Here is a 14991-nt window from a genome sequence, read left to right on the forward strand (position 1 = left end):
TAGGAACTCATTTTCTCCAAGTTAATTTCTGGAGATTTCACTAATCTCTCTTATCAAAGGTGTTTGTTTAGGTCTTTCCCAATCACCACCCACCCTCCCCATCCCTTGCCACCTCCCCCTAAAAGTGACTGCTTGAAGAATTATTGTATTATCTGCAGATGACAGTCACAGATGGTACTGCAGTTCTGTGGGGGTAGAGGAGGTCTTGTTGCAACCAAATATCCCCATGAAGGTTGACTCACATTGTGGCTACAGTCCACCGTGCTACAGTTCACCTACCCTGAGGATTAAACCTGTGTTTATATGCTGGCCTGCAGGTCTAAGCATCTCTTAGATTTCCATTTCCAAACTTACAGGGACAGGTCTACCTCTACATGTTATTCCCATTAGAGTTTCTTCTAATGCAAGTATTTAGTGAAAGATTTGGTGGGCCTTGAGATACACACACTCACAAAGTGCTTTTCCAGAATGTTGACACAATTCTTTTTTACTACTTTTGGTGAATTCATATAACATAAACCATTTTAAAGTGTACAATTTAGTGGTACCTAGCCCAGTATGTGCAATCACCACTTCCACCTGGTTCCAGAATCTCTGTAATCCCCAGATACAATTGACTTTTAAAGGGGCTCACTCCCCAAGTCGTGAGGATTGTGCCAGGCCTTTTCCCACAAACAGGCTGTGGAGGGGACTCTTCCCAGAATGCTAGCAGCAGTTATAGCAAGAAGCATCTCCAGGGGAAGGAAGCCTGTGGTTAAGGCTTCCTGGTACAGTGCTGCAGGTTTTTTCAATCACTTGTCTAAATTAACCAGTATTACACCTCTAGCATTAACCGTATTATCTGACATAGTTGTTTAGGATTATACAGAGTCAAAGCAGAAAGATTACTGATTGTGAAACCTAGGGTAGACCCAGAACCAGACATGCACAAAGCCCTGTGGACAGCAGAGCAAAAAATAATAAAACCTCAGTTGGAATCCAGGTTCAACATCTTCCCTGAACCCATTTTTTAACCTTGAAATAAATTTTAGTCAAGCCAGTGACTTTTAAGTCTCCACATATGTCCAGCTGTGGAAGCCAAACACTGCCTATACTCAGTCAGTATGGTGGAATGGAAATTAATAAACATTTAAAAGGCCCCTGGTACAGTACCTGGTAGGTAAGAGCACTGAAATACTGGGGGTCCGTCCTCCTGCTGGGGGATTAAACAGTGACACCTCTCTAAGGTACTCACTGGGATACTTAAAATGTAGGTAACCAGTACTGGAAACGCAGCATTTTTATCTCAGCATTCTTTCACGAAATTAAACTGAAGCATCAGGCCAAAGCCCTCCATTTTAAACTGAGACTTGAGGATCACAGTGGCTAACGCAATCATGCATCATTAGGCAAGCCGGTACTAGAATTCACATTTCCTCAGTGCCAATTTAGGACTCACCTTCTCTTTTATGCTGAATCCAGATTAAGTAACAAGGCTCTAAGGTATCACCCGTACTTACAACCAGCAGCTGCCATGACCTTCCAATATAACTGCCTCATTTGCCTGCTTCTCCAGGAATACTCCCACTCACAGGCTCTTTCTGAGGTCACCGGTAAAGTATGGACCGCCCCCCCCCAACCTTGAGGCTGCCATGCCAGTAGCCCTTAACCTTTTCTGGATTCACAAACACAGCCATTCAAATGAGCAGTTTTATGTTTCCCAAGGATACTATTTGCCTAAAAGAAATGTGTCATAATGCTATATTCTTTTCTGGATCCCTGACCTTATCTAAGAGGCCAATTCCAGTTCATTTCTGGACACTGTAAAACAGACAACCTCTGCAGATCCTTCCAACTTCAAATAAAAACACAGAAGCAAACACTCAAATTATGTGACTTTTATTTACTTGGAAGTAAACAGTGAGAAACGGGGGGAAAAAATAGCTTGAGTTTGGCATGAGTACTACAAAAAGAAAAATTGACAAAAGATGGCAGTATACATTAGCTCTATACTTAAGACTCTGGAAAAGAGTTCCTAACATCACCAAAGGGACAGTTCAACATCCCAAACAGCTTGCATAGCTGATGGCTGATGAAAGGCAGATATATAAGGCAATGCAAAGCCTTGGATCCCAACAGTCACCATAACAAACAGCAATCCAGGGAAGGATTCCTAATCCACCTCCTCAATGGTGGGGCCAGACCCAGAGCCCCCTTTAGGGGCCTGAGCCCCAAAGCCGCCAGCCCCGGGGCCGCCCGCCCCCTGGTACAGTCTGCTGATGATGGGGTTACACACCTGCTCCAGCTCCTTCCTCTTGTGCTCAAACTCGTCCTTCTCCGCCAAGGTGTTGGCGTCCAGCCAGGAAATCACCTCCTGGCACTTGTCCAGCACCTTCTTCTTGTCCGTCTCGCTGATCTTGCCCTTCAGCCCCTCATCCTCCACGGCGCTCTTCATGTTGAAGGCGTACGACTCCAGCGCGTTCTTGGCAGACACCCTCTCGCGCTGGACCTCGTCCTCTGCCTTGTACTTCTCTGCCTCCTGCACCATGCGCTCGATCTCCTCCTTGCTCAGCCGGCCCTTGTCGTTGGTGATGGTGATCTTGTTGGCCTTGCCCGTGCTCTTGTCCGTGGCCGTGACGTTCAGGATGCCATTGGCGTCGATGTCGAAGGTCACCTCGATCTGGGGCACCCCCCGCGGGGCCGGCGGGATGCCGCTCAGCTCGAAGCGCCCCAGCAGGTTGTTGTCCCGAGTCATGGCCCTCTCGCCCTCGTACACCTGGATCAGCACGCCCGGCTGGTTGTCCGAGTAGGTGGTGAAGATCTGCGTCTGCTTCGTGGGGATGGTGGAGTTGCGCTTGATCAGGGCGGTCATCACGCCTCCGGCCGTCTCCAGTCCCAGCGACAGGGGAGCCACGTCCAGCAGCAGCAGGTCCTGCACGTTCTCCGACTTGTCCCCCATCAGGATGGCCGCCTGCACCGCCGCCCCGTATGCCACCGCCTCGTCCGGGTTGATGCTCTTGTTGAGGTCGCGCCCGTTGAAGAAGTCCTGCAGCAGCTTCTGCACCTTGGGGATGCGGGTGGAGCCCCCCACCAGGACCAGGTCGTGGATCTGGGCCTTGTCCAGCTTGGCGTCGCGTAGAGCCTTCTCCACCGGCTCCAGGGTGCTCCGGAACAGGTCGGAGCACAGCTCCTCGAACCGCGCCCTGGTGATGGACGTGTAGAAGTCGATGCCCTCGAACAGGGAGTCGATCTCCAGGCTGGCCTGGGTGCTGGACGACAAGGTCCTCTTGGCCCGCTCGCACGCCGTGCGCAGCCGCCTCACGGCCCGCTTGTTCTGGCTGATGTCCTTCTTGTGCTTCCTCTTGAACTCCTCCACGAAGTGGTTCACCAGCCTGTTGTCGAAGTCCTCCCCGCCCAGGTGCGTGTCCCCGGCCGTGGCCTTCACCTCGAAGATGCCGTCGTCGATCGTCAGGATGGACACGTCGAACGTGCCCCCGCCCAGGTCAAAGATGAGCACGTTGCGCTCCCCCTTGCCCGTCCGGTCCAGGCCGTAGGCGATGGCGGCGGCCGTGGGCTCGTTGATGATCCTCAGCACGTTCAGCCCCGCGATCACCCCCGCGTCCTTGGTGGCCTGCCGCTGCGAGTCGTTGAAGTAGGCCGGCACGGTGATCACAGCGTTGGTCACCGGGTGGCCCAGGTACGCCTCGGCGATCTCTTTCATCTTGGTCAGCACCATCGACGAGATCTCCTCTGGGTAGAACGCCTTGGTCTCCCCCTTGTAGCTCACCTGCACTTTAGGCTTGTCTCCGTCGTTGATCACGCGGAAAGGCCAGTGCTTCATGTCCGACTGCACCACCGGGTCGCCGAACTTGCGGCCGATCAGCCGCTTCGCGTCGAACACGGTGTTCTGCGGGTTCAGCGCCACCTGGTTCTTGGCTGCATCGCCGATGAGCCGCTCGGTATCGGTGAAGGCCACGTAGCTGGGGGTGGTGCGGTTGCCCTGGTCGTTGGCGATGATCTCCACCTTGCCGTGCTGGAACACCCCCACGCAGGAGTAGGTGGTGCCCAGGTCGATGCCGATAGCCGTGTTTTTCGCCATGCCGGTGTCCGCTTTTTCGGCTCCGAGATGAGCTCCAAACCTGAAAACGGTCGAGAGGATCCGCGACGTGAAGCTCGGGCTTTTCGGAAACCGAAAACTGAACGCGCTGGTGCCGCTGGGGGTGGTCCTTGGAGATAGCGGGTCTGCGGAAGCTGTTCTCACGGACTAAGCCGCAAGTTTTATCAGCTTTCTCCAGGCTGCTGTTTTCTCTTCAGGCGGCTCTGTGTTTATAATTCTTCATCAAGCCCCGCCTTTTCCCTCCTCAGCCAATGACCGAGCTCAGTGGGGCTGCCAGGTCGGGAATATTCCAGGGGTTTCGCCTCAAGTCCTGCCCCCTGGCTTTCTGGAACCAATCAGCGCCCTGGATGCCACTCCTCCCAGAACTCTCCAGACTCTTCTGGGACTTGCTGGCTGGCACTGTCTCAGAAAAGGGTAATGGGAGGGGAAGAGGTGGGAGGGGCTGGTGGGTCGGGACTTGGGGCGGTGGTGTTGACGCCGCCCTGCTGTAGTCGCGTTACAATGGAGGTGCTGCCTCTGACCTCACGGGCTAGTAGAGAATTAGGATGATACGTCTGGACCCAGCTCAAAGTCGTAGGGCTGGGCGGGTGGGGGGTGGGGGGATACCGCCTGAGCAGTTTGGCTATTGAAGGAGCCCCAAGTTATAGGGGCTCCCCATCCGAACCATATCAAACTGGATCGAAGGCGGCGGGACACTAGGTGAGTCACAAGTGCTGTGACTGGAATGGGCTGGGAATAGGCAAGACTAGTAGGTCCTGGTTTGAGGCGGTATTGGAAACTTCTTTAGTTTGTTTAAATATAGGGAAGGGGCATCCTTTAAGGGCCGCAAACGTGGCTGGAATTGCTTAGAGCTACCAAAAAAAAAAAAAAGTGAAGGAGCTGGTAGGTTATTGTCTCCAGATAACAGGAGTTCTGTTTTTGAGAAGATTAGAGAAAGTCTTAAGAGAGCACCACCTTACCTGAGAAAACTCATGAGGGCTTGATTGGGTACTTAGCGGCATTCTTCAGACTGGCCGAAATCTCAACAATCGCTGCTGCTGCTAAGTCGCTTCAGTCGTGTCCAACTCTCTGCGACCCCATAGACGGCAGCCCGCCAGGCTCCGCCGTCCCTGGGATTCTCCAGGCAAGAGCACTGGAGTGGGGTGCCATTGCTTTCTCTGAAACAATCCCTAATAGAGGGTAAAAGACGACCGGCAGGGTTGCTAAACCCACCTGTGGCGAGTGATGTCTCTTGAGGAGACTAGAACTTCAAATAATGAGTTCAGCAGGAGACTTGTACCATATTAGAATAAACTAAATCACAGACACTGGACAGTGGAGTCAGGCCCTGTGAGAAATTAAAATCAATATGCCACTGCCCTCGCTCTTCATTCCTGTTAGCTAGGAGTTTTTCTATCTTGTCCAAAAGCCTTGTTTGGAAGAGATGTTTGTACAGGGATTATATGGCAGGATTATTCATAATAGCCATAAAATGGAAACCACTTAAGTACCACAGAAAGAATGAATAAACAAATGTGGTATATACATACAGAAAAAGTTATTCAGCTGTAAAGATGCAAAAAATTATGACATATGCTGTAAAATAGATGAACTTTTAAGATATGGTAAGTAAAAAAAAAGATATGGTAAGTAAGTCAGTCACAAAAAGGAAAATAGTGTATAATTTCACTCATGTGAGGTACTTAGAGTTAAATTCTGAGAGACAAAAAGTAGGCAAAAAAAAAAAATGTAGACTAGTGGTGGTCCAAGGGTTGGGAGGAGAGGGGAAATGGGGACTTGTTTAATGGGTATAAAATTTGTATTGCAAGATAAAAAATTCTGGAGATTTGTTGACCAAAAATGTGAGTGGACTTACTTCTGAACTGTATGCCAAAAATTGGTTAAGAGGGTAAATTTTATGTTGTGTTTTACCACAGTTAAAAATAAATTAAAATGGAAAGAAAATTAAAAATTAAAATAAAAAAATTTTTGTTACTGAAAAATTTCTATCTCATTCTTTACCCACAGGCCTAGGAAAACCATGGCTGCGGCTAAGGGAACGGCCATCGGCATCGACCTGGGCACCACCTACTCCTGTGTGGGGGTGTTCCAGCACGGCAAGGTGGAGATCATTGCCAACGACCAGGGCAACCGCACTACCCCCAGCTATGTGGCCTTCACTGATACAGAGCGGCTCATCGGCGATGCGGCCAAGAACCAGGTAGCCATGAATCCCCAGAACACTGTCTTTGATGCCAAACGTCTGATCGGCAGAAAGTTTAATGATCCTGTCGTGCAATCAGATATGAAACTTTGGCCTTTCCAAGTAATCAATGAAGGAGGCAAGCCCAAGGTAATGGTGTCCTACAAAGGGGAAAAGAAAGCTTTTTATCCTGAGGAAATCTCTTCTATGGTACTGACTAAGATGAAGGAGACTGCTGAGGCTTTTTTGGGCTACACTGTCACCAATGCTGTGATCACTGTGCCAGCCTACTTCAATGACTCTCAACGCCAGGCCACCAAGGATGCAGGTGTTATCGCAGGTCTCAATGTGCTAAGAATTATCAATGAACCCACTGCTGCTGCCATTGCCTATGGCTTAGATAAAGCAGGCCAGGGAGAACGACATGTCTTGATCTTTGATCTGGGTGGAGGCACATTTGATGTGTCCGTCCTGACCATAGATGATGGGATTTTTGAGGTTAAGGCCACAGCTGGGGACACCCACTTGGGTGGGGAGGATTTTGACAACAGGCTTGTGAGCCACTTTGTGGAAGAGTTCAAGAGGAAACATAAGAAGGACATCAGCCAGAACAAGCGGGCTGTGAGGCGGTTGCGCACTGCCTGCGAAAGGGCCAAGAGGACCCTGTCATCCAGCACCCAGGCAAACTTGGAAATTGACTCACTTTATGAAGGCATTGACTTCTACACATCCATCACCAGAGCCCGGTTTGAAGAGTTGTGTGCAGACCTGTTTAGGGGCACCCTGGAGCCTGTGGAGAAGGCTCTTCGGGATGCCAAGATGGATAAAGCTAAAATCCATGACATTGTCTTAGTAGGAGGCTCTACTCGAATCCCTAAGGTTCAGAGGCTGTTGCAGGACTACTTTAATGGTCGTGATCTCAACAAGAGCATCAACCCCGATGAGGCAGTTGCCTATGGGGCTGCAGTTCAGGCAGCCATTTTGATGGGGGATAAGTCTGAAAAGGTACAGGACCTGCTTTTGTTGGACGTGGCTCCCCTGTCTTTAGGGTTGGAGACTGCAGGGGGAGTCATGACTGTACTAATCAAGCGCAACTCCACCATCCCCACGAAGCAGACACAGATTTTCACCACCTACTCAGACAATCAGCCGGGCGTGCTGATCCAGGTGTATGAGGGCGAGAGGGCCATGACTCGGGACAACAACCTGCTGGGGCGCTTTGATCTGACTGGAATCCCTCCTGCACCCAGGGGAGTGCCCCAGATTGAGGTGACCTTTGACATCGATGCCAATGGTATTCTCAATGTAACAGCTATGGACAAGAGCACAGGCAAGGCCAACAAGATCACCATTACCAATGACAAGGGCCGGCTGAGCAAGGAGGAGATTGAGCGCATGGTTCTGGATGCTGAAAAATACAAAGCTGAGGATGAGGTCCAGAGAGAGAAAATTGCTGCAAAAAATGCCTTAGAATCCTATGCTTTTAACATGAAGAGTGCTGTGAGTGATGAAGGCCTACAGGGCAAGATTAGTGAGTCTGATAAAAAGAAAATACTGAGTAAATGCAATGAGGTCCTTTCGTGGCTGGAGGCCAATCAACTGGCTGAGAAAGATGAGTTTGATCATAAGAGAAAGGAATTGGAGCAAGTGTGTAACCCAATCATCACAAAACTCTACCAGGGAGGATGCACTGGGCCTTCCTGTGGAACAGGGTATACACCTGGAAGGGCTGCAACAGGCCCCACAATTGAAGAAGTAGATTAATCTTATGTGGAGCTGGACGGTTCTAGGGTGCCTCTAAGATGAATTTTGTTGCCCTCATCTTCAAACATGGTTATGATTCCTGAATTGACTGGACCTGAATATAAGTGATCATCCCTTTTGGATTCTGATGGAGGAGTCTCATATACCACCTTTTCACACTCCAATAATTTTCTGACACATTCCAACAAATTTCTGACTCTGGAATGAGACTCTTAGGAAAACTAGGCACCTCTCGGAACCATCTGAAGAATTTGAATGTCTGTTATTTATTTCCAGCCTTCCCAACTTCCTTTTTCCTGTGTGGATGGTTATTTGTCCCTCAGTAAATTTGTTCCTAAAGCAAATTACTTGTGGTATTTTTAGACTATGAGTGTATCTTATAAAGTAGGGAAAGGGAGAGTATGGAGCTACCAGGTGTGGTCTGTTTGTGAGCTAATTGTGAATGATTAAGCTGGTAAGGGCAAAATATTTGAATTTTCATGAGCTGATTGAAGGAAAAAAACTTTTGATTATCAGGCACCTTTAACCTTTAGCCCAGTTAGAGTAGCTGCTAATTTAGAGAGTGCTTTTAAGCGATTGACTGACTTAGGTGTTTAAGGTTGAGCTGGGGAGTTGGGGCAAGGACCGGAACTTCTGCTTGAGGTCCTGATATCACTCATAGGTGGGGCCTAGGAGATCCAGCCCTTAGGCACTCAATATTACAGTCCTTTACTTGCTGAAATATATTTCTTAAAAAACCTCCTAACAAATGTGTACTTTTATGCAAGAAGAGAAATGAAAAACTTATGATGAGCTTATTCCTTAAAAAATACCTTCACCTATTGTGTCACAATTTCTCATACTTATACAGCCTGGGGGAACATGCTGTAAGTATGTGTAACTGCATTTACTGCATTTGTGTCCCTTTGTGTTTGAGAGGGAAATATTTGGAAGTGAAACATTAGAATGGGTATTTTTATCCCCGATCCAGTGTGTTCTGTTTTACTCAGTCCTTTTCAGGACAGCTATAGGCAAAGTATGAAAGAAATGTGGACTGAGTAATGTGTTTATTGGGAACCTTTGATAAAATCAAAATTTGCTGGCCTGCAGGCTCTTGATCTCGGGGACTTCCCAATTTTTTTGTTGTTGTTACCCAAGTGTAGCATGCAGAGAAAAGTGTACAAATCATCATGGATTTTCACAAGCTCCCCGGCAGTCAGTCTGCAATAGGAAGTGTCTTTAAGGTAAGAGCAAATCGGGCTGGAAGCGAATTTATTGTGGTAGAAAGGAACAAAAACCTGAAAGGCGGTGAGCCAGCCTTTTCAACCCAACGGGCGCAGTTGGGGCCTGCGCCTGCGCGGTGGGAGCTCGCCCCTCCGGGAGGAAGTCGAAAGGCGGGAAGCCCCGCCCCTCTCCCGGCTTTGGCTTTCTCCTCAGTTTTCCCCGGCCGGCTCCCCCTGAGCCGCAAGCCAGCCGTTCTCTGTCCTCCATCACTCGGAGCTCTCCGCTGTGCCACCCCGCTGCGCCTGCGCGACCCTACCCCGCCCCACGCGCGGGCTCGCGATCCAATTCCCGCCAGGCCTCCGGCCCACAGCCCCCGGCCCGCGCCTTCCCGGTCCGGCGGAGAGCAAGCACCATGGTAGGTACCGTGACGTCACAAGGGGGCGCCCTTGGGGAGCGCGGGCGGTTGGGACGGTTGGGGGCGGGGTGGGCGTCCCTTTGGAGGCTTTGTTCCTCTGGGCTGGCGTTGGGCCCTAGATTTTTCCCTCCGTTATTGGTTCCTGCGCCTCAAGTTCTTTGAGAAGAGACTTGGAAGCAAATGGAATTTTTTTACCCCCTATGAGAGAGTCAGCAGGGACAGTAGACCTCAAGGAGCATTTCCCTGACGGAGACCAGGCTCCGAGAAGGAGCGGGTGGAATACTTGCTACAATTCTCTAGGAGGCGTGGGCAGGACCCCAGGAGAGAGAGTCCATTGAGGCAGACCCGACGTGTGCAGGGCAGATGACTCTGGGGCTTTCTGTCAGGGGCTCGTAGTGTGCATCATCGTCAGGGCTGCAGCTGTTCATTCGAGTATTCCTTCCTCTGTGTTCCTGTGAAGTATTCCTTCCTGTGAAGTTTAGAGAACTGCCAGAGATGTGGCGGGATCCCAGTACCAATGTTTGGTAATACTGGCAGGGATTCACACCTCTTTACTATGTCCCCTCCCATATGATGATTTTCCCCCTCTCGCCCAATAGCTCTTCTATTCCTTTTTCAAGTCCCTTGTCGGCAAGGATGTGGTCGTGGAACTCAAGAATGACCTGAGGTAGGTACTTGTTCCCACAAGTTTGTAGGGGGTGGATGTGCCAAGTGCCCTGGAACCTGTGTAATTTGACGAGTATTTGAGCACTAGGCAAGGTGGGAGAGATACAAAAGGAAGAAATGACTTGTGCCTTAAACTTGCAGATTAGCTGGGGAGTTGTATCATGTATTGGAAAACAATATAAAGAAATGTATAAGTAGTAAGAACCAGAGAGAAGACAGGGCAGACCCGACTTCTAGAAATCAAAGTATCAGTTCCACAAGTAACGATGTATGTAGAAGGATGTTGGTAGATTTGTGTGTGTGTGTAATAGTCACAAGTTGGGGGGAAAATAGCCATAAATAGGGAATGGGTTCGATTGTGGTATTTCCATATAATATAGCTGTCACATAGAAATGAGATACCAATAGGGAAAAGCTATTGCAGTACTGTATATGTGGCATAATCTCCCTTTTGTTGAAGAAAATATAAAAGATACACAGGAGACCAGTGAGCTCCTTCTGTCTGTACTGCTTTTACATCCCCTGTCCCCTTGTATCATTAGCTTCTAATTATCTCTCAGGACTTGTGAAAGTTATTTCACACTATATCCCTGGACTTTCCTGGTTCTAGCCAAGTACACTCTTCTGTTACAAAGTCTTTTTCCTTGCTAGTGGGTGCTTCTCAAATTGTGATTTCATAGAAATGTATTAACTGTTTAGGAACCGTCTTTCCTACAGGGCCAAGACCATGTTTACGTTTACCACTGTGTACCTAATGTCTAACACAGGCCTGAATAAATTGTTTAACTCATTTTATTTTCAGAACATCTCTACATGACATACACTATTGTTGCTGTTTTACACATGAGGCAACTGAAGGTTGGATAGATTAAGAAACTTGGTTAGGTCTACACAACTAGTAAAAGACAAAACCAGAACTTAAATTCCATTATCTGCTCCCCCGCCATACGTTTCTAATGGGCTTCCCTGATAGTTCAATTGGTAAAGAATCCACCTGGAATCCAGGAGACCCTGGTTCAATTCCTGGGTCAGGAAGATCCACTGGAGCAGGGATAGGCTACCCACTCTAGTATTTTTGGGCTTCCCTTGTCGCTCAGCTGGTAAAGAATCCACCTGCAATCCAGGAAACCTGGGTTTGATCCCTGGGTTGGGAAGATCCCCTGGAGAAGGGAAAGGCTACCCACTCCGGTATTCTGGCCTGGAGAATTCCACGGACTTTATGGTCCATGGGGTTGCAGAGAGTCAGACATAACTGAGAAACTTTCACTTCACCCCTTTTTAAATTAAAAACACGGTCGTAGTCTCTTTGCAGTTGTGAAACTTGCCTTTTCACTTAACAGTATGTTGTGGGTATTTTCCATGTCAATAAAGTTGATGTTTAACATTGTTAATGTCTGAATGGCATTTTTCTAAGCTGGCTAGAACTGATTTAAGCAAAACCTTGCTGCTGGACACTTAGGCTGTTCCCAGTTCTTCGTTTTTGCAAGTGATTTTGTCCTGAACATCCTTAAGCGTATACATCTTATTTCATTAGAAGAAAATAAAGAATCCTTTGAATGAAATGTACATTTTAAATATCAAAACATAATACCTGACTGTCCTTTAGAAAGTTTGAGTCAAGGTATTCTCTCCCTAGCAGTTTCTTCTACATTTCTATGTGAGATAATTTCTTAGTGGGGAAACATTGACATGGCGGAATGGTGAAGCAAGGGATTTATTTGCCTTTTAGGTCAGAGATTTCTGATCTATGGTACCCACAATGCCTGTGATATTGATTGCATATAAATTGGGTCCATATAGAGAGACAAGTGTGGAAACCACAACTACTTTCATCACTTCTGTAAGATGACTTGTTTTTTATTTTCCTCTTTTTTTCTTCCTGGGTTTTCCAAATGGCAAGAATAACTGTTGTTATAGCCTCAGACCCTAAAGCAAGGACTTAAAGATTCAAAGGTAATCCATTGAGTTGGGAGAAGTGCTCTTTCTCTCATGCTGGGTGTCAGACCACTTTTGTGCCAAGTATCTCATTCTAAAGGGATTGAAGAAAAGTTACCATTTTATGCATTTCCTGAAAGTTATTTCACAGCTGCAGTAGGTGATAGGGCACCATCAAAGGTTTTTTGTTTTGATTTGTTTTTTAGCATCCAGGAATATGGTGAAATCACCACTGAGGCAGTTGGTCTGACACTGGATTTCAAATACTTAGAATTTTACAAAAACTAGGGCCCAACAGAGAACCAACAACTTGAATTTTGGCAAGATTAAGGATTTTTTAAATACAAACAGGCAATTAAAGAGCAGTTATTCTTACAAAGAAAACTCTTGACAACCTTTACCACACTATACACATACTACACTAGCTTATGTTTCCTCTTTTGTCATAGATTCTTGGAATCTTTGAGCACATATTAGTGTTTCAGAAACAGGTTCTAAGGAACTTAGAATCTGGTGGTGACATGCAGGATGGTTAGGATGAAGGCAGCCAGGCTGGAGGCTAGCGTGGATTGAGCTGTAAAGTCATTAGACCTTGGTTTGTCAAAGAGAATTATAGAAACTGCAGAAATGTTAGACATCAGCAAACAGTGGGGATTTGTAGGACATGAAAGGTCCTTGATTTACAGGGGTTGAGGTTGTGAGAGTGTTGAAACCATTGGCAGAAATTAAAGGATTGGGAGAGAGTCTGGCTTGAAGCACTGGTATTTAGATAGCATTCCTCTTTAACATTGCAGGCGGCTCATGGATTCAGGGAGAGGACATCCCTTGTGCCTACATCATCAAGAACACTGCTAGTTTGTTAATTTATATACATTACATATGGGGCTCTGGTTCCAAAGCAGTAGTATTTGAAAAGAACTGATGATTTGAGGGGTCATACAGACCTGGATCAAAGTCCTTGTTCTAAACTTGGCCAAATTACAAAATGTTTCTGGGACCCTGGATGTTTCATAATAGCTACCCAATGAAATGGCTGTAAAGATTACAAATACTATGGAGAACACAGGTCTGGCACAGTTGTTTGATGGCAGCTACAAGAGTGAGTTGGTTTAGGGGAGAAGAGATGTGAGGTCTAAAATAACACACTGCTCTGGAAGCACTTTCTTTCTACTCCAGAGCTTAGTCATGCCCCTGTCTGGTTGTACCTTTTCTGGTTTCTTCAAGTCCTTTACTTCCCCCAACCATGTTCTTATCCCCTGCTCTGAAGTCACCTCTGTGTTGACTTTGGTATAAATTAATTTGGTTTTACCCTCTCTCTGCCCATAACAGCATCTGTGGAACCCTCCATTCTGTGGATCAGGTGAGATTATAAGGGCCCTAAATGGGGTCTTGGGGAAGGAAATGGGAGAGCTTGAGAGCTGGGTACTTTCATCTTGACTCTAGTTTTAATGATGGTGTTCATCTTTTCTTAGTATCTCAACATCAAACTAACTGACATCAGTGTCACAGACCCTGAGAAATACCCTCACATGGTGAGTTGTGGATAGTAGAGAAGAGGAACACCTCTCAAAGAAAGCAGGGGGTCCCTGGCTGGATAGAGGGCATTTTTTAAGGGTGTTTTCATATTTGCCTATCTTTGTCTAGTTATCAGTGAAGAACTGCTTCATCCGGGGCTCAGTGGTTCGCTATGTGCAGTTGCCAGCAGATGAAGTCGACACACAGTTGCTACAAGATGCAGCAAGGAAGGAGGCCCTGCAGCAGAAGCAGTGATAGTTCCTCCTCCCTTCCCCTCCTTCCATCGGTGACCCTTAACATCATTTCCCAGTCCCGGAGGCCTCCCTCCCATACTTCTTGAGGTGTTCTTTGTTTTTTGATAGCAAAAGCTGCTTTTTTTTTTTAAAGAATGTGGATGAGAGGGCTAATAATGGGGAGCGGCTGTCCTCTGTTGAGTAGGCTGAGGAACTGAGAAGCCTTCCCTGTCTGCAGCACCTGCCTTTCTCACTTTTTCCCTGGAGGTGGTGGGAGAATCTATCAGATCTCTCCAGGGTGGCACGTGATTTATTGTGGGGAGGGAAGGAATCTGTCCCGCATCGGGAATAAAATTTATGAAGCAAATTCGAGTTCTGGTTCTGTGTGCGCTTTGGGAAGAGGGCTGGAGAGTGGGTGGGAAAGGCGCGCTTAATTCGTCCAAGCCCTGTTACTCTCAATTACCCCAGCATTATCCGCTACTACTCTCCTGGTATAAACCATAGCATTACCCCAACTGGACTACGCCGTGTCTTCTGAACATTCGCCTACCCAACAAAGCCTTATAGTGTATCTACAGTGCTTGCTGTCCTTCCATTAATATGAAAGTTAATGAGAGACCAAAAGTGCGTTTGATGCTGCTGGACTGTTTCCTTAAGCCTCCCAAATCAGTACACTTTTCCCCCATATCTATTGTAGATAAATGCAAACAAGTGACAATTTTTGCTGTGGAGAGTTGCTGGCATTGAACACACGCCGTTAGCAAATTAGAGTTCCAGCTACAGATAAGAGTTCTCAGCATGAAGGAGCCTTAGAGGCCCTCCAGCATGACTCCCTCTTCCCACAAAGGAGGAAATGAGGCCTGGGAGGTTAGGATGGGGGGAACCTGCACACCGGGGCCTTTGGTCGAATGGACCCCGGTTCCGGCTCCGTCCGCAGCAGATAGCGCTCTCCCAGCCGCTTCCCCGGCGGCCCGCTCGGCGC

The 14991-nt window shown here is 47.7% G+C and overlaps 3 protein-coding genes across 3 annotated transcripts; 2 read left to right on the plus strand and 1 right to left on the minus strand.

Annotated features, from left to right (window-relative positions):
- Window positions 1-1862: 1862 nt before the first annotated feature.
- Window positions 1863-4496, minus strand: LOC138425371 (heat shock 70 kDa protein 1B-like). Its single transcript, XM_069563162.1, has one exon. The coding sequence runs from the start codon at window positions 4076-4078 to the stop codon at window positions 2153-2155; it is 1926 nt and encodes a 641-aa protein (XP_069419263.1). The 5' UTR covers window positions 4079-4496; the 3' UTR covers window positions 1863-2152.
- Window positions 4497-6103: 1607 nt separating this feature from the next.
- Window positions 6104-14376, plus strand: LSM2 (LSM2 homolog, U6 small nuclear RNA and mRNA degradation associated). The gene is made up of 6 exons (XM_069563163.1): window positions 6104-6296; window positions 9185-9660; window positions 10260-10327; window positions 13591-13621; window positions 13734-13793; window positions 13906-14376. Exons 2-6 carry the CDS (start codon window positions 9658-9660, stop codon window positions 14029-14031), a joined length of 288 nt encoding a protein of 95 aa, XP_069419264.1. The 5' UTR covers window positions 6104-6296; window positions 9185-9657; the 3' UTR covers window positions 14032-14376.
- LOC138425369 (heat shock 70 kDa protein 1-like) lies at window positions 6117-8386 on the plus strand. Its single transcript, XM_069563159.1, has one exon. It carries the CDS (start codon window positions 6117-6119, stop codon window positions 8040-8042), a length of 1926 nt encoding a protein of 641 aa, XP_069419260.1. The 3' UTR covers window positions 8043-8386.
- Window positions 14377-14991: the final 615 nt, after the last annotated feature.

Source organism: Ovis canadensis, chromosome 20 (genome assembly GCF_042477335.2).
Source record: "Ovis canadensis isolate MfBH-ARS-UI-01 breed Bighorn chromosome 20, ARS-UI_OviCan_v2, whole genome shotgun sequence".
NCBI lineage: Eukaryota > Metazoa > Chordata > Mammalia > Artiodactyla > Bovidae > Ovis > Ovis canadensis.

Bases quoted from the DNA above. Each gene is read 5' to 3' on its own strand.
- LOC138425371 (XM_069563162.1), bottom strand. From the start codon at position 4,078: ATGGCGAAAAACACGGCTATCGGCATCGACCTGGGCACCACCTACTCC.
- LOC138425369 (XM_069563159.1), top strand. From the start codon at position 6,117: ATGGCTGCGGCTAAGGGAACGGCCATCGGCATCGACCTGGGCACCACC.
- LSM2 (XM_069563163.1), top strand. The intron at 10,328-13,590 runs GTAGGTACTTGT...TGCCCATAACAG, and splicing joins GAACTCAAGAATGACCTGAG to CATCTGTGGAACCCTCCATT. The intron at 13,622-13,733 runs GTGAGATTATAA...ATCTTTTCTTAG, and splicing joins CCCTCCATTCTGTGGATCAG to TATCTCAACATCAAACTAAC.